The sequence below is a fragment of the Podarcis filfolensis genome (genome assembly GCF_964270895.1).
Source record: "Podarcis filfolensis genome assembly, chromosome: 8".
Classification (NCBI taxonomy): domain Eukaryota; kingdom Metazoa; phylum Chordata; class Lepidosauria; order Squamata; family Lacertidae; genus Podarcis; species Podarcis filfolensis.
Window position 1 is genome coordinate 36,228,199 of NC_139611.1, and position 19,580 is coordinate 36,247,778.

Sequence of the window (19,580 nt, forward strand, 5' to 3'; positions counted from 1 at the left end):
GTTTTCTCCTAAACTTACTGCATTCCTCCCACACCCTCCCACAATTTTGTAGGGACCCATCATATTTTAATACCCAGATTAATGGTTGCTATTAAAAACATGTTAACTGTGAAAACAATGGCACATCTATCACTGCTCTCCCTACACCCCCTCAGCATATTGACACATTGTTTAGGCTATTAAGTGGGCACACGTGTTTTTTCTCTCTGCTTAGGTGTTACAGCAATTTACTCCATTGTTCAAAGAAGAGTGCCCAGGAATTAAATGACTGGATAATCAGTTTGCAGAGTGAAGAAGTCTCTGTACAGAACAGATTGCAGTTTAATGTTCTGCTAGTAGTTCCATGCATCAATAAGCTCACCGTGTCACTATGTAAGTTGCCAAGTCTAGCTTCTCCAACATGTGTATTTACAGAAAGAGGGATGCAGGCTCAGCTAGTCACTACTTTCAAACAAACTCCAGGCCAGCTCTGGACAGATATAAACAGGGGTCTCCTGTGCAAGGTGTTCTGGCATTCCCCTTTCTGACCTGCAGATCTTGCAGCATGCAAGGCATGGCCACTGCTGTACACCTCCCAAGGTATTCCAGCACGGGAGGGAGCAATTCAGATTCCATAAGCTAGAATCTGTATTCTGTTGCACCACCTCACTGTATTAGAAAGCATTTTGAGAATGTACATTAGTCACATTAGAAAGGGCTACAGAAGGGACCAGGTTGAATCCCCAGCATCTCCAGGTAGGGCTGGGAGAGAACACTGCCTGGAATTCTGATGAGTTGCCACCAGTCAGTTCACAATATAAAAATTCAAAATACATAATAAAACAAAGACAAATCAATAAACCTCCATCCCACAAACAAATTTAAAAAGCCATTGAATGTTAATCAGCTGAATGCCTGGTTGAAGAGAAACATTTTCACCTGGTGCCTATATATAATGAAGGTGCCAGGCGAGTCTCACTGAGGAAAGCATTCTGCAAACGGGGAGCCACTGCAGAAAAGGCCAATTCTCCAGTTGCCACCCTCCAGACCTCTCTTGCATGAAGGGCCTCACATGATTATCTCAGAGTCCAGGTAGGTTAATATGGAGAGGCTGTTTTTGAGGTATTGCAGTCCTGAGCCATTTAAGGCTTTATATGTCAAAAACCAGCACTTTGCATTGGATTTGGAAACTAATTGGTAGCCAGTGCAGTCAGGCCAAGATTGGTGTAATATACTCAGATCATCTTGCGCTGATGAACAACCTGGCTGCCGGGGCTGTTATAACTTTGTGCCTGAAGCTGAATCTTTGTTGTTACAGTGGTACCTCTGGTTGCGAACAGGATCCATTCTGGAGCACCGTTTGCAACATGCGCAGAACGCAACCCGCGTCTCTGGGTCGCGAATCGCCGCTTCTGTGCATGCGTGTGACATCATTTTGAGCATCTGTGCATGCGCGAGCAGCAAAACCCTCAAGTAACCCTTTCCAGTACTTCCGGGTTGCCGTGGGACGAAGCAAATGTAACAAGAGGTATGACTGTACTTTGCTTCAGTAAAGATCCCTTTGTGTAACATGTGTGACTTGACAAAACTTTTCAGAGAGAAGGTGGTTTTGCACAAAGATCTGAATATAAACCAATCCTAACATCAGAAATCACAATTTAAGAAACACCCAGGTTACATCCTTAATATGTGTGTTAAAACCACAACTGTGGGGAACTGCTTCTCACTTAATAAACAAGGATGGCAGAACAGGATGCACTGGATTTTAACAATGTTCTTCCACGCAGGCCTGTGGGCTGTCTCTGTGGCTGTCCATATAAAGTTGGAGCTCTACTTTCCCTCGAATATAGTTACATTTCAATTTCTGCAACAGTTTGTACAGAAGAGTTGCCAGCTACCATTTAACCTTCTCATTTACCCATTCTCTTTATGTACTCAATCCATTTTCTTCAGTGACTGCTATGTATTTTACTCTGGTTGTTTGCATCCTGTGACAATCATTTTAAGACTCAACCACTGATCTAAATGCATTAGCTCTTAAAGCCATATCCAGGGCTCTTTCCCCCCCTTTTTCTGTCTCGCTTCAGCAAAACCCAGCTTCCTGGTGGAACTCATATGCAGTGACAAAATAGGGGAGGATACATGTTTTTGTCGGCACAAGTTATGTAATACTGGGAAGAATGGGGGAAAAATGTGTGCACTTCACATTTTCATGCAGACCTACCCAATTCACAGTTTTTGGACTAATAAGTAAACCGGAATACCTCTATTCTTTGAAATTCACACATTGAATTATGTGACTCAGTTCCCCAACCAAACCATTTACACAAAATTGAACAGGTTAGCGACAATACTGTATAAAACTACAACATATTGGGGGAAATCACTTGCAGAAATGCAAATATTAAGCCAAATGATACAAATAAAAGCAAAAAAGACTACATATTGTGAGAAATTAACACAAAAAGTCACAATTTTTGTGCAGATTTTTAAAAAGAAAATTTTGTTTAACAGATGTGGAAATGGAGCATGGAAATTGAACACTGGCATGCATGGGCTTTCAAGCCTCAGAGGGATATTTCTTTTGCAGGTAGAAAGTAAAATACCTCTTTCGCCTTGCAACAGATGAGAAAACAGCAAGAGGATTTATTATATTACATAACCAAATGTGACAGAGAACATGAAAGCACACCAAGGCCCATTTAATGATGTAGAAAGATCTGATGCATTTTTTGAAGTTAAATGGGACTGGACCTCCTCTGATCTGGATGGTAGCTTTTCCGAAGGAAAAGTGTGCTGTGAGTCTAATACCTTACAATAATAATTTAGGTAGCTGTTTTGCTAAAATCCAGCTTTTGCTTAAATAATCCTTTTTGCCATGCAAAAGTATTCTTCTGTGACATTTACTGGATTACATATTTTGATGCCTGTACATAAAATGATTTAACAAGACCCCACACCACAAAAGTAAGGTACATGACAATCACATGTTGCAAAGTTCTGTGTTCTACAGATGCACATGTGAGGAACTGGGTGCCCTGCCTCCCGCCCAAAACACAATACTGGGCATGTCTCAAGGTGATGTATGATGTAAACAGAAAAAAGTGAAACACACAAATATGAAAACTGCAGATAAGTTTAAAACTAAAACAATACAAAATAGACAAGGACCTATTATTTCAGCTGGGAAAGCCTGTTGGAACAAGTATATCTTCTGGAAGTGCAGATAGTAGGTGCCTGTCCAATTTTGAAAGGGATGCTGTTCCACAGAACAGGAACGGCAACATAGGCAGATATTTGGGGGATTAGACCAAACATACATCAAGTCCAGCATCCAGCTTAACCCAGTAGACAACCGCTTATATCCAGAAAGCCCACAAGCATGTCACAAAGATAAAAACCATCAACACCCTTATATGTCCCCCAGGGACTGGTGTTCAGAGGTATGTATACTGTTTTCTTTGAACACTACAGTCCCATTTAATTGTTATACGGAATGAACATTCTGCTGGATCAGTGTGCAAGAGATGTATAAAGGCAAATTCTGCCCTAGGGATCATTAGGAAATGAAGTGAAAATGAAAATGAAACTGCTGACATCATAATGCCATTCTATAAATCTATGGAGCAACCACATTGCATATACTGTGCACAGTTTTGGCCAACTCGCCTCATAAAGGATATTGTAGTGTCAGAAAAGTTTCAGAAAAGGATAACCCAAATCATCAAGGGGATGGAGTGACTTTCCTTTGAAGAAAGTTTGCAATGTTTGGGATGTTTTAGTTTAGAGAAAAGGTAAGAGTAATATAAACGAAGCTGGGTGTTGGAAGATTCAATACAGAAAAAAGAAAGTGCTTCTTCATAGGTAAAGGTAAAGGACCCCTGGATGGTTAAGTCCGGCCACAGGTAACTCTGGGGTGTGGTGCTCATCTCGCTTTCAGGCCAAGGGAGCCGGTGTTTGTCCACAGACAGCTTTCCAGGTCATGTGGCCAGCATGATTAAACCGCTTCTGGCACAGTGGAACAGAGAGCACGGAAATGCTGTTTACTTCTTCATACAGTGCATTCAGCTATGGAACTTGCTCCCACAGGAGACTGTGCCACCAACCTGGATGGCTTTAAAAGAGGACTGCACAAATTCATGGATGATAAGGATGACGTGCTCTGCATTATGACTAGTCATGCTTCTGAATACCAGTTGCTGGAAGCCACAGGAGAAGAGAGGGCTCTTGTGCTTGGGTTCTGCTTGAGGCTGTCCTATGCTGGCTTGGATGGGCCATTGACCTGATTCAGCAAGGCTCTTCCTATGTGTTTATATCATTATCAAACCCAAAATACTGGTTCAGAACAATGCCAGAGCTCAGTGACAGAATATATACTTTGCAGGCATGCAAAATGCCTGAAGCTCAGAGAACAGGTTGCTAGACTAGATGGGCCTTTGGTCTGATTCAGCAGGGCTATTCTTACATTCTCTTTTGAAGGCAATAGCGCTCTCCCACTTTGTCCCTCTTAAAACTGGCATGCATTTACTTACCAAAGGGATCCCAAGCTTCTCCTGAAACACACTAATTTGTGGGGCCTATATGACAACAAAATACTCTGATCAGAAGCTTGAGACTTGTCAGCTCTAAAAGCTCCAGAGTCAGAATTAGGCGGTGGGGAGCCAGCCTTTTGGAGCACTCCAGCTTTTAAGGAGATAATAGCAGCCAGTCACAAATCTTTTATGTAGCTGCTTTCAGAGCACAAATACTTTGAAACCAAACACAATCGGAAACTGACACTTTGCAGGCATAAGACATCGGGGCAAGGTAGGTGGGTGGGGAGAAGTTTGATAATGCCACTCAGCCAGCATCATGAAAATTGGAATCCTGACAAAATTTACCTAGGCAATTCCCCCTTTATGAAAAGGGAAACAAAACAGAGATTATGAAAGGTTTCTTTTTCTTTTTTAAATTTGTCTAAGAAAAATGTTTAACAAGTGCCGGATGTGAAATCAATTGTTAAGAAGCTTTCATTCTCCACGTTTCATTTTATTTCCTTCTCTTGCGGTGACAGGCTGTCTTCCTAGACAAGGATCCCAAGCTTTAGATAGTGACACATAAGAGGAAGCGTTCAGACCAATTAAGCCCACAGCTCCGTCAGAGAAGCAAGAAAGCACCCCTGTTTCTCTGAGAGAGATTAATTGGGATACTGAACATGATTATTAAAATCAGGTTGGGGGGGGAGGGGAAAGAATAAAAATCAAATAATGATGGTAGTGGGAGCCTACTTTATGTGACAGATGAATGACACCCAGGAAAGTCTTGGAAAGTAGGAAAACAGGAAGCTGCCTTATACTGAATCAGACCAATAGTCCATCTAGTTCAGTGTTGTTTATACTGACTGACAGCATCTCTCCAGTGTTTCAGACAGGGAGACTTTCCCAGCCTTACCTAGTGATGCTGAGAGTTGAACCTAGGACCTTGTGCATGCAAAACATGTACTCTGCCACTGGGCTATCACATTTTATCATATATTGCAAGGGCCCAGGACTCAGAAATCTCCAACATCCCTGGCATGTGGTACCCAGAAGGTTGAGCAGCCCCTTGGCCTGAAAAAGGTTCACCAGCCATTCCTATGGCTGCTTAAAGACTTTTTATTATTTAGCATCTGTTGCAAGCCACTTTGAAAGCATCTCAGTTTTAAAGTGACATATAAATATACGAAATAAGCAAACAAGTAAGTAAAATAAATATTGGTTCCCACGCAGACAGACTTGACTTTCACTATGTTTTGGAAAGTACCAGACAAAACTGCTCTTCCAAACAAGGGATTTTGTTTTCAATATTTTGTACAATATTATGTGGAACAATATTTTGTAGTAATTAAGGGATTTCCTCAACCCCCGCTTAAGCTGAGCACACTCCGTGAAACGAAAACACATTTTCAATTTGGGGAAAATAAAATGACTTTGGAGCCTGATTGTTAGCCATAAATTATCTGTCACAAACATTGGGTGGTTAATGTATTAATAGCCTTCCATCTACAGAATTGGATTTAGTATTTCTGTTTATTGAATTGATTTGCAAGCTGTTTACTCAGACTAGAAGAATAATTTGTGAATGACCAAGTCTGTGAGAGTCTAAATGAAAAGGTGGGAGCTAATTCCATTAGTTAATCTGTGCTACTTCCTTCCTTCCTTTTCTTTCTCTTTCTTTCTTTCTAAATGCAATTGTCTCTGTTTTTATTTTTAAAAGATAAAGCTGCAACATCTACACATTAATTCTCCCTTCCCCAACTTGGTGCCGGCCAGGTCTTTTGAATTACAACTCCCATTACCCTTGATACTAGGTCATGCTGGCTGGTCCGATGGGATTTGTAGTCAAATCAAAGTTCCTTGCTCAAGCAAGAACTTCCAAGTTCACATTAAATTTTGTTTTAGGCAGAAGTTAATGGTGACACTACCTAGAAGGCTTCCAGCTCAGCCATTTACTTGAGGTTAATGGCTCCTTGCTCCAGACAAGTGGCAAATCATTCTTCTGCTGGAGAAAAAAAAATGTACCGCAGGAAGTTCTCTGTCAAAATTGTAATTTGAATGAGCTGGGCCCATCTCTCAAGCCTATTGCATTGAACCAGATGACCCACTTATCATTTCCAGCTTTGCAGAATACCAGGATTCTATTCTGCTGCACTGACAGTTCAGAAAATATTTATATCTTTCCATGGAGAGTCATCTCCTCCTATTTTTCATCTCCATTGTGCTCTTAAAATAATTCATAAGCACCAAACGAAGGAAAGCATTTCTTAAAAAAAAGAAACTTTCCCAAGACTTTGCAAGAGACTCAAATACTTTCATGTATCAAGAAAAATCAAAGGGGGGACAGAACCCTGCTGCTTTCTTGACTTCACAATACATCTTCATTGATTCCAGTTCATTGTTTTTCCAAAGACTGACTAATCAAGTTGAGCATTCTCCTTCTGCAGATCTTCTTGACTGCAGCTTGCTCAACGGGACTCTGGCTGGCCTGCTGAGCACCAGAATTATCACGGGTCACACAGAAAGAGTTGCAGCCCATTAAAAGATGCATTTGCATCTCCTTTCTGGCTCATCTAGCATGCTGCAATATATATTGTTTTATGTGATTTGCAAGGCTTAAGGGCATGGGGAGACTATTCTAAAGGAAATAAATTGGGGTTATATTTGAAGACGTGCTGTAATCGTTCCAGCATGGGGAATGCTTTGGTTTACTACGAGAGAAGGCTGCCCAACTATTTGGCCATACAGGATTTGACACCTAAAAGGAGTGTTACATGCCTACACTCTTGAATTTGGAGCCCTGAATAACAGGCACTGCTAACTTCCTACTCCCTGTGCCATGAGAATCAAGAGACCCAACCTCTGCAACTATCTGATCTATAGCCTATACAGTTTGTTGGTGAGATGAACCATTAAGTTGTAACTTGCCTTCCTACTTTCTGACAATACCTTCTTCCTTTCTTGTCTATTTTCTGGCCCATACAGCCTTGTTATATATGGTCTGATCCTGCTACTACAGGTACTGCAGCCTTGGTTCTACAGGCAGTGCTACTGTCTTTAGAACAGAGGTCAACAAAGTGGCATTTGTGGACACATTGAAACCCTTGATATGTTCCAATTCCTGTCCATACCACAGAATTCAGAGAAGTTTTGAAGGAGCTGTATTTTGCTTGGTTTGATATTTGGTAAATACCCACAGGTCCTGCTTTCTGAACATAATGTGTACCCAGGAAATTGTTTGTTAGGGGAGTGTTTGCATAACAAGCTGACAATTGCCATTGTTTCCTATATCTCTAATCTGTGATTTGTCCCAACTCTCACCACCCTTCTTGAAATGGCTGCAGTCAACCAGCAGAAGAGAGACAAAAGAAAAATATATATTTTTCTGATCTCTTCCTCCCTGCATGGTTTCTATCCTAAAATGTTTGGCACTGACAAGCAAAACACCAATAAGGAGGTGGACAAAGTCTGGCTTTTCGTTTTGACTGATTCTGCAGTGCATATAGTGAGGTTTGGGTACTAATTTCTTGTGTTCTGATAAATGAATTTTTGCATAGTGAGCTCTTGGAAAGCAACAGAAAGGGGACAAATTTCTGCCCAGGCCCTACAAGATTCACATATTCTGGCCAGCCTCATCACTTCACTTGTTTTGAATTTTCTACATCACTATCTACAACACTATGAAGAAGCAGCAAATTGAAGCCAAGAAACATAAAGCATAACTTTTGCAACATCCCATGAAGATAAAGAGCCCCTCCAGGTTACTTGTTTATTGATCATCCATCCTGATTTTCTTGCACAAAGATCACACAGAAGTTGCATTATATCCAGTATTTACTGAGCATGCATCCTGATTTGTTGGCAGGGTGGTTACAGAACAATCAGCATTTGTCCTGCATTCATCCTGATTTGCTTGTAAGGGTTTATAAACCTTCCCATACATTCATCTCACAATTTCTAATGCATTTCCCCATCACTTTCCAAACCACAAAATGTCTTTCTTTCTTTTTCTTTTCTTTTTTAAAAAGTGGATTTATTGTGCTAGGATGACAAAGTTTTTAAAATCCACTTCAAATGCACAAACATAAAGGTCTGGTATGTGATTGAATCACTCAGACAAAATGTGACAGTCTGGAGGCAATCACAAGTTAAAAGGGAGAGAGAGAGAGAGAGAGAGAGAGAGAGAGAGAGAGAGAGAGAGAGAGAACAACATGCGCACACACTCACACACAAATACATTGCATGGAGACTTACCTGGTATGTGGCCATTGCTTCTCTGTCCAGAGACCGTGTCACAAGGACCTCTCCTGTGCTCTCGACAATTTTGAAAAATCCCTTTGGCTCCTGGTCCACACCTTTCCCAAAAATCCGAAATTTGGAGCCCTCTGGTCTGTCATTGTCTACCACCTGTATGAGGCAAACACAGTAGTGAGGATACAAGCCAAGGAAGCAGCAAAAAGGAATTAGGAACAATTTATCATCTTGTAGCATGCCTATATTGTGATTCCTACACCTCACATAGCTACAATTCCCAAAGTAGTTTAACAATCAATCCCTCTTCCTAGGGTAGTATTGGAACTGTAGTTCTGTGAGGGGAACTCACAACTCTCAGCACTCTTAACAAACTGCAGTTCCCAGGATTCTTTGGAGAATCCATGACTTTTTAAAGTGACATGATATTGCTTTAAATGTATAGTGCAGATGGGGCCTCACATAAGGCATGAGACAGGTCTAGGTAACAGCTGGGGTTTATGTTTTCAGCAATGGAGATCAGGACATTGCTTTCCCTGCCTTCCCCCAGAATCCTAGGTGTAACCTGATGCCAACAGAACCTAGCAGACACTAATTCGATGTGCCCCCTCCCTGTTTTTTTTTGGGGGGGGGAGGTGAGTGTGTGTGTGTGAGAGAGATTTGCCATCAATGTTAGCTGCCAGTTAAACAATAATAATGACTCTTGCCATGTCTCTTTAAAGATGTTCAATTCAATATAAGTTTATTGTTCTAGCCAATGACCATGACAAACCTGCAACAACAGTAGCAATAAAACAATACAGTTCATCTATCCATAATATGAGGCAACATTCATGATGTAAGAAATATTGTTTCCTCTATATATACAATGGTGGTGCTGGCTATTATTATTCATAATATTTCTTACCCACCCATGTGAGGGTAAAAAGGTGTGTGTGCAGCATCCAATGAGGCTACATCATAAAGGTCCCAGGTGTGCCTCTGGGGAGAGGGAATTCTACAGCTGCTACAGATAATGCCTTCTGTTGGAAAACCATCCCCTTAATATCTGAGGGTGGTAGTGGCACTGCCAAGAAGGAAATAGTGCAAAGTGTACAGTTGCTGCATTTTGGGTCAAGCAACGCCACCGGTTCTCACTGGAAACTGGAGAGTTGTTCAATTCACTAAAACAAAGAGGGAATTCTGCACATGGTGTCAGAAGTGAACAGCAAAGCTCTTCCACATGAGAGATCTGTGATCACTTCAGAGGACAAAGGAGTTTGTTTTCAGGAAGTCTTGGTTCTGACTGCTGTCCACAGCACCCTCTCAACATTTCAAGGCCTCATTTACACTATACATTTAAAGAACTATGATACTGCTTTAAACAGCTATGGTTTCCCCAAAGACTTCTGGGAGCTGAAGTTTTTTTTAAGGGTGCTGAGAATTGTTAAGAGAACACTATTCCTCCTCACAGGAGTATGATTCTTATGAAGAAAGTATGATTGATAAACCATTCTGAGAGCTGTAGCTCTGTGAGGGGAATAGAGGTCAATCAAAGTGCTCAGCACCCTTTATATACTACAGTTCACAGAATTATTTGGACAAAGCCATTATTATTATTAAAGTGGTATCATAGTGCTTTAAATGTATGAAGTGAATGTGGTCAAAGTGAGTGCTTCAGAAGACAAAGGAGTTTGTTTTGCAGGAAGTCATTCTATTGCTCTGAAGGACAGTCATTCAGATCCCCCTGAAAAGCTTGCTGTTGCCTCTAGTCATTCTCCCTCCAAATTTTGCAAATAAAGTTAACATTAAAAAACCCTCCTAGATATGGTTCAGAGCAAAACACCTGCAATGAAAACTAAGCACAAGAGTCAAGATCCAATTATGTCTGCCCATCCCTGAGTCTATCCTTGCACCTGCTCTTTTAAAGTCTGGAATGACGACATTGACAATTACCCAGAAGAAGGTCTTTCTAAGTTGATACTTTGTTTAAAGTTTAATTAGCCACAAGAGGGAGCTACGTGCTCCCAAAAATGACAGAAATATGGACCTCTTCTAATTGAGGTGACATTCATATATAATTCCACATTAAATAGACAGGACTTATCCCAAAGAATTCTGGGAGTTGCAATTTGTTAAAGGTGCTGAGAGGTGTTAGGAGGCCCCCACTCCTCCCAGAAAGTTACAATTCTCAGAATCCTCTGTGAATAGGAAGTGATTGTCAAACTGCTCTGGGAATTGTAACTCCGGGAAGGGAATAGGAGCCTTCTAACAACTCTCAGCACCCTTAATAAACCACAGCTCCCAGAATCCTTTGGGGAAAACCATAATGCCTATAGAATGTTGACACAATTCAAAATGTGTGCTCCTTTGGTTGAGGTCCCTTCACCCACCCCCAATAAAATATTTGAGGGGGCCACCCTACCCCACCCCCAAAGTTGATGGGCATTGCCATTCAAATGGTGTGCGCACACACCATATCATGTGATCAATTATGTGGGACGGGGCTTATCTGCTCCCACAGTGTGTTGGCACTCCTGTTTTGATAACACCGAAGAGTGTAGAGTTGTGGGGGGATTGGCAGAAATCAAAATGCCATGTTTTTAAGGGTCCAGGTAATAGTAACCAGTGTGGCATAGTGGTTAAGGTGTCAAACTAAGTCCTGAGGGACTAGGGTTCACATTCCTCCTTGCCCATGATGCTCACTGGGTGACCTTGGACACCAGCTCTCGGAGTAGCCTACCACACAAGGATAGTATAGCGATAGGGAGAGGCATGTATATCACCTTGAGCTCCTTTTAGGAAAAGCAAGATATAAATGAAATAAATAAGAGAGCAACACCATTCTGGCATCTTTAGAACATTTCATCAAATGGTATCCAATGCTGGCCCTACACAGAGTAGACACATTGAAGCTAAAGGACATTAGCTGCAATGGGTCTACTCTGAGTAGGGCTTAGTTGGCCACAGTCCATCCCTGTTTCTTCACCATCATTATCCCAGTGTATCATCATCATCCTTTTATTTGTAAGCCGCCTTTCCATAGTTAAAACAATGCTCGGCGGCTTACAGCATGACAAGAATTACATAATCACCAACTTAATGAAGGTCATAAACAATAAATAAAACACATCAGAAAGTACACAACGAAATGGAAAGCAGTTTCCACTTAATTCATAAAAGCTAAAAACTAAGAATACAGCATTAATATCAATCACAATCTAAAATGACATAGATAAAAATAAAAGCAATTTTAAAAAGAAAACAAAAACGGAGCCCTCTCTGCCCAGCAGCAGCAGCAGCAGCACTCCTTTATGGAGCCTGTCAGGCCCTGCCCCAAGCCAGGTGGAGAAAACAAACCCAATTTCTTCCCATAATTCCCATTGCAATGATTCTGTTCCTGCACTCCCTGATTTTCTGCCTTTCAGATGTTTTGGACAAGAATTCCCTTCATCCTGGACCACTGGCCATCTTCTCTGGGGAAGATGGGAATTGTAAGCCAAAATATCTGGAGGGCACCAGTTTACAGGTGGCTGTTCTGTGCCATGATGTGGCATTGCTCCAATAAGACTTACGGGGGGATTATAAGGTGCCCCCCCAGCCAAGAGAAGTTACATTGCTTCCACAAAATACACTATGAAAAATCTGGGCAGGGGTTGGTTTTGGCTCCTTGCCCATTTTGCCCTCTCCAACACCCCCTGTGAATAAATGTTCTTGTGAGATTCAGGCCTAATTCAAATCTTCTGAACAGGAAAAGGAGCACTTCTGAAGCAGGAAAAGACTGCATCCCTTGAGGTTTCTCCATAAGGGAAATCAAAGCTAAGGCAAATGGCATTCGAAGGCTGATAAACTCCTACAAGCAGTATAAAACAAATGGGCAACTATACTTAGAAGTCCCTTATACTCAGTGAATTCTGGCCAGAAGAAATTCACCAACACCATTTTTCAACAGGTGTTACCATGTCCCTTCCAGCTAAGCTCATTTCAACAGTATGATCCCTCAGCTGTTCTGATCTTATCACAGAAGTAAATCACAGAGCGTTTTCCAAGGAGTGAGAAAGAAATAGATAAGTGGAGCCAGGCGGAGGGAACATCAGCCCACAATATCCCCAGGAGAGGATTTGTGTGTGTGTGTAGTTTTATAACCACAACAATTTTGCTTTTGACAATATTATTCCAGCTTAGCAACCACAGAGGTGATGTTACTTAATAACTGTCTACCCCCCCCCCCCAAACACCAAGTATTCCTGCACATCCTTTAGTCTCAGAGGCAGGTATGTGGTTGCACTCAAAATAATTTTCCATTTCCCAACACAAAAGTACCTGGATTTTAACAGAAGCTCTATACCAAGGGTATCCAAGATGGTGTACTCCACATGTGCCCACTATAAGTCCCATCAACCTTAGGCAGTATGGTCAGGGATGATGGGAATTGTAGTTCAGGTACCACATTGATTACCCCTGCTCTACACATTCCAGGCACCCACATCATCTCGTTCAATTGTAAGACTCACAACTCCCTCAAAGAATCCTGGGAACTATGGTTAGTTAAGGGTCTTTTAAAAATTCTCAGCACCCTTAACACACTACAGTTCCCAGACTTCTTTCAGAGAAGTCATGGCTCTTAAAGTGATACAATGCTGTAAGAGTGTTTTAGATGCATGGTGGGGGGTGACCTTAAGTCTACACAGTATAAATTAAAAGCAACATTCGCCTACTTGACAGGGTTGGATTATATACTATATATTTATTTGTTCTGGAGATTTCTATCCCTGTTCCCAGTGTATCTGTACCCTCACAAGGCAGCTTACATTTGCAACAGCAAACCATAACAAAAAGTATTATAAATATAATGAGAAATATTGTTTTGTGTGTGTGTGTGTGTGTGTGTGTGTGTGTGTGTAAAACAAAGGGTGGCTGGGGAGACCCAGCCAGATGGGTGGGGTACAAATAATAAAATTATCATTGAAATTATTAAATGTATCAACAATCCCAGATGATGAAAAAAAATCAAATAGCACAAAACATCAGTGCTAAAAAGGTGTTAAAAATATCAGCATAAACAGAGCTCAATAAAATTATCCAAATGCAGATCAAAAGGGGGGGGGGGAGCCCTTAAGCACCTTCTAAGAATCAGCAGCAAAGGAGCAATGTCCATTTCCCTGGGAAGGCACTCCAGCAGTGTGGGGCCAACCCAAAAAGGGTCCTGCCTATGGTGTGCTCCAACCAGACAGCTTCTGTGGCGAGTCAAAGATCAGGACCAAAGAAACTGAACTCAAAGGTATCCTTCATGTGGGTATTATATAGGTATCCTTCAGATAGCCTGGTCCCCAACAGTTTAGGGACATAAAGGTCAGTTCCAGCACCTTAAATGGGGTCTGGGAAAAAATTGGCAGCCAGTGGTACCACCACAGAAGAAGTGTAATGCAGTCCCAATGCCAACATGCATTTCAGCTGCCACATTCTGCCCTATACAAAGTGTCCAAAACATCTTTAAGTCACATTACAGTACTCTGGCGTGGATGTAACCAAAACATGTAATTCAAAAAGAGATAAATAGATACAGAACAACAATAATCATGTACACCTCCTTTCTCTTGAACATAATTTTTTCAGGAATCCAGCAGTACAGATTATGAATGTGTGTGTGTGTGTGTGTGTGTGTGTGTGTGTGTAGGTGTGTTTGTATTTGCAGTGCACTTTTTTGGTTTTGGTTGTGTGTTTCTTTACTGTAATAAATGTTTCCTTTTTTCTGACAGGCAGAAAAGTTGCACACTAACAAATAAACAGGCACAATTTAATTCAGCAAAGAAAACTAAGTCTGGCTCTTAACTTTTTGCTATATTTCCTTTTGCAGGTTTAATTAGTTTTTCTTCCCCATCCTCTATTCGATGTCAAATCCCCAAGGGTCAATTTTAATTGGGAGATGCATGTGACTAGAAATGCTGCTCTAATTTTACTATTTTAAGTGCAGAATAATAATAATAAAATGTATATCTGCTGGGCAATGCAGCTCCTCAAAGCGTTGCTGTGGTTTCCTGCAGGCTTTAGGGCTATATATCCAACAGAGATGGGCCAAGACACATTGATGCCTCAGGCAGAAAATCAAAATGGCGTTCCCACAACGGTAATAAACAAAATAATTGAGAAGATGCTGCTTTTTCACAGCACCCCATAACCGTGGCGGCTGGTAACCACCGAAGCTGGTGGGACAGAACAGCTAATGGCAGGCAGAGTCAACTTATTCTGGCTTTCTTCCCATCCTCCTCCCTTGCAAGGAATATAGGAAGCACTTAAACAGTTATCAGACAAAAGCATCAGAGGGCACCTAGGATTTTACATTTCTAGGGGCTGGCATCAAATACCTAGATAGACTTGTCATTTTTCAGTTCTACTTATACCAACAGGGGTGAACAGAAAAGACTCTGGGGAGTTATCTGAATGATAAGTTATTTATGAGTACAGTGGTACCTCGGGTTACAGATGCTTCAGGCTACAGACGCTTCAGGTTACAGACTCCGCTAACCTAGAAATAGTACCTCAGGTTAAGAACTTTGCTTCAGGATGAGAACAGAAATCGTGCAGTGGCAGTCGGAGGCCCCATTAGCTAAAGTGGTGTTTCAGGTTAAGAACAGTTTCAGGTTAAGAACGGACCTCCAGAACGAATTAAGTTCTTAACCCAAGGTACCACTGTATGACTGAGGAGACACTAGATTGTTAGGCTAAAGCTTTGCATTTTAGGGTGCAGAAATGGTGGCTGAATGAAGACATGCATCACTTATTTACTGCATTTATATCCCATTCTTACGTTTGGGGGATGGACAGGTGGTGTGATGTGCGTGCCTTGAATGCACGTAAATGGGGAGTTTCCTGCATTGCAAAACTCAGTGAACAGCACAATTCATAGGAAAACTGCATTCCAGTCTCCATATTAGTTCAGGAAGTAAGTGCAAATTAGGTCAGCTCATTTTTAAATGCAGATTGAACAAAATTCTCCAGCTTCCCTAGAGGTATTTTGAAGTTTACAGCACAGCTGCAGCTAGGCCTTCTTGCAACACATTGTTATTCTTGTTGCAAATGCAGCAGAATTTTCTCCAAGAAGTTCAAAACTGGAATATATGGTTCTCCCTTCCAACTTTCCCAAAGTTATCCTCATAGCAACCCTGCAAGGCAGGTTAGATTGAGTGAGAGCTTATGATTTTCAGGGGGTTGGACTAGATGACCCGTGGCTCCCTTCCAACTCTAAGATTCTATGATTCTATGAATACCATACTTCCTCTTGTCCCTCTGCATTCCCTCCGAGGAAAACCATCCTTTAGTGTTCAATCAAAGCAAATGAGCAATTCAGGTGTTCACCAGATTGAAGTTTGCACCATTTTAGAGATAAGGAGTAGGCTTTCCCTGGGAAAGGAGAGGGGCAAAGGGAAAACTGTTCAGTCCAAGGAGAATGTGGATGAGCCCCAAGAGAGGGATTGGTCAAAATTCATCCAGTGAGTTTCATGCCTGAGTATAGATTGACAATCTGGCCTTCCTGTTCCAAATCTGCATGTGTATCTGTGCTAAGTAATGCTCATTTGGATTTGAATCTGAATACAATCCATCACGGGTGGCACTGTGGTCTAAATCACTGAGCCTCTTGGGCTTGCCAATCAGAAGGTGGGTGGTTCGAATCCCCGTGACGGGGGGAGCTCCCGTTGCTCAGTCCCAGCCCCTGCCAACCTAGCAGTTCGAAAGCACATTAAAGTGCAAGTAGATAAATAGGTACCGCTCTGGCCGGAAGGTAAACGGCGTTTCTGTGTGCTGCACTGGTTTGCCAGAAGCGGCTTAGTCATGCTGGCCACATGATCCAGAAGCTGTACACTGGCTCCCTCGGCCAGTAAAGCAAGATGAGTGCTGCAACCCCAGAGTCGTCTGCGACTGGACTTAACTGTCAGGGGTCCTTTACCTTTACAATCCAATTAAAATCAAAACAGTAGCCATATCCACATGCGAATTTTCATTGCCTCATTTGCAGCAATGCTCAATAATCTGCACAGATATCCAAGGCCATGGAGTAGCACTAATCTACACACATGCCAAACACTTTTTTGTTGTTGTTGCTGCACTATTAGGGTTTGCAAAGTTTGTAGTTCAAATAAATTACATGAAAACCAACATAAAGGTACGCCTTTTGCAATGCAAAATTTGTGGGATGAAAATCTCACAAGACCTTCACTATTTGATTTATATTTCACCTTTCCTCCAAGGAGTTCATAGCAGCTTACATGTCCCCCCCCCCATTTTATTCTCACAACAGTGACTGGGCCACGGGTACACAATGAGCTTTATGTCCAAGTGGTGATTTGAACCCTGGTCTCCCAGGTCCTAGTCCAATGCACTAACCATCCCACTGCACAGCTTGCATGGGTATTTTGGTGGGGAGTTAAACCTGCATTTCTTTAGCATTTATAAACTAGCGAGGATAACAATGCATTTATCTAATCATATAGCTCAAAACCCAAAGGGAAGAAAAAATCAGAAAATCTCTACAACAGACCATAGCATTTTGAAAATATAAGCCTTGGAAAGCTGCTTCTGACACAACGTTAAGACCCAGGTTCAAATCTCAGGTAGGATCGGGCATGTTGTTATCTCTATGCCACATCGTAAATCTACTTTAACAAAATTGTCATGAGGATAAATACACTGAGATGAGGATAAGTCCTTGATGTAGGACAGATGGAGGACAGAAATACTTTGGAGGTATTAACATGCATAACAGTGCCTTATTTTGCCTTCACATTCCTAATCTTGCATCTCCAAGTCAGAGAGGTTTGTCGAATGAGGACCACAAAACTAGAAACCTGAAGGATCACAGCTGTGTGTGTGTGTGTGTGTGTGTGTGTGTGTGTGTGTGTGTGTAAATGACAGAATTCATCCTCTCCCAATGACTTCACTATGGGCAATCAGGTCCTGACTCCAACTGTTTCCGACAAGATATGATTCCTAATAACATCATCCCACACAAAACTTCATGCGGCATAGAGAGGTGGGGTTGGGGTAGGGAGAAAGGTGAGAAGAAAATCCAGAGTACTTGATATAATTTCTCAAATGAATCCCTCATAATTGAAATCATCTTGGATCTAGCTTATTACATCTAAATGCTTTACTTTTGCAGGGAAACACATAGCACCCGGTTCCCATATGTAGCTTATAACCCACAGATCTAATTATAGATTTTTCTCAGTTACCAGTTCCCTAGGAAACAAATCCATGGCTCATGTACTGAAGGTCATGGGAGGAAGATTTTCCCCCACCCCCATGTATAAGTAACTTATCTAGAGGTCACAGGTCTGGATGGTGACAAGATAATGACACTACTGTCAAGGACAGACAGCTGGTCCACTGGACCAATTTAACACCTTGAACTTTTAAATCTTGTAAGCCCTTAATACTTTAATTATTAATTAAAACACCTACTTTTTTTCTTGCAATAAAGAGAGGAATCCAATGAGGGTTTTTTTTTTGGGGGGTGCACATTTTTTTGGTTACAAAGTAAGGAACAAGGAGAAACCAATGTGAATATCTAAAAAAACAGGAAGGGATGGCATGCCTGATAGGTTATCGTACGATATTTATTCAGAAATTGTCCCTGCACTTCAGCTTAAAATGGCAGCACAGAAACCGATCCAAGCGTTTTAATCAATAGGCTTTGTGGTTGCTGCTCTTCCAGAATGGGAAAGATGGATAAACAGGTGTGGTGCTTGCAATTTATTCTGCATTGCTCTTAAGCTGATTGCATTGTAACACCAAGAGGCACACAGACAGTGGCCAGTGGAAGATTGAATTATAAAACAAGCAGCAGGCAAAATAGGACGTGTCTAGAGATGGAATCTGGAACCAAGACAGCACTGACAGGGCAGTTTATTCTGTTTCCCTAACTGGTAATTTATTCATTATATTTGGGCTTTCACATGTGCAAAAAGCAGTTCTGGAAACCTAGCAGCACATGAGGGAAGTTTAACACTCATTTCCATGTGTAATCGATTCCAGAAATCTTCTGTTTGTAACCCCGTGGACCCAGAAAATGGGGGGAGTAAAGTGATGAAATCTGAAGCAGTTCTTTTCTGCCATTTTTATGGGGAAACAGGAAGATGCAGGTACAGCAGCAATGTTGTCCAAGGATGTTCACGGTTGTATCGTACCATGCCCACTGGGGTGAATGAAATTTAGCATGACATGGTGGTACATCGATTAAAAAAACCTCACAGTTCCACAACACAACAACTACTGCAGTGTGAAAAGAATGTTAGAAAAATAGCAGAAGGATTATAATTACTAGTATTAGAATCAGGAAAACTAACACAATATTACCCTCATCTGAATGCACCCTAAATGTGAAGCAGAGGTGTTGATGTTGGTTCTGATCCTTATATTCACATGTTGACTAGCTCATCTATATAATGTGTGCAAGCTTTACATTAATACCCTCTCTGTATGAAATCTATAGCCTGCCAATATTCAGGGTGCATATGCATACATAAGTTGTGAGTTACAGAATAGATTGATGCATGGAGAGCAGAAGTGGGATCTTGCCACTATCCTGGCATGTTCCACCAGCTTTCTCTCAGGAACAGCCTATAACCAGATGAGATCTTTGAGGAGGAAAATAACCCTATCACCTGTTCTAGTACACATAGAGTTCAAGGGGAGTCAGCAGATACAGACCACCACCACCCCAATAACATCGCCTGGGAAGATACCCTGCTTGAGGTGGGGGTGGGGGGCAATCCATATGCCCTTACTGGTGCCACTACCAGATCCAAACCCTCCAGGATCTCCAAATGGGTCCTATATCAGAAGCAGAGACAGTGGTAG

At 41.6% G+C, this 19,580-nt stretch overlaps 1 protein-coding gene across 2 annotated transcripts in view; it reads right to left on the bottom strand.

Annotated features, from left to right (window-relative positions):
• The window catches only part of CDH13 (cadherin 13), a 665,580-nt gene that overhangs the window by 288,344 nt on the left and 357,656 nt on the right, over nucleotides 1-19,580 (bottom strand). For both annotated transcript variants that reach the window (XM_083626042.1, XM_083626043.1), the window contains exon 5: nucleotides 8,748-8,900. In XM_083626042.1, the coding sequence (XP_083482168.1) occupies nucleotides 8,748-8,900 (153 nt within the window). The remainder of the gene's footprint in view (nucleotides 1-8,747; nucleotides 8,901-19,580) is intronic.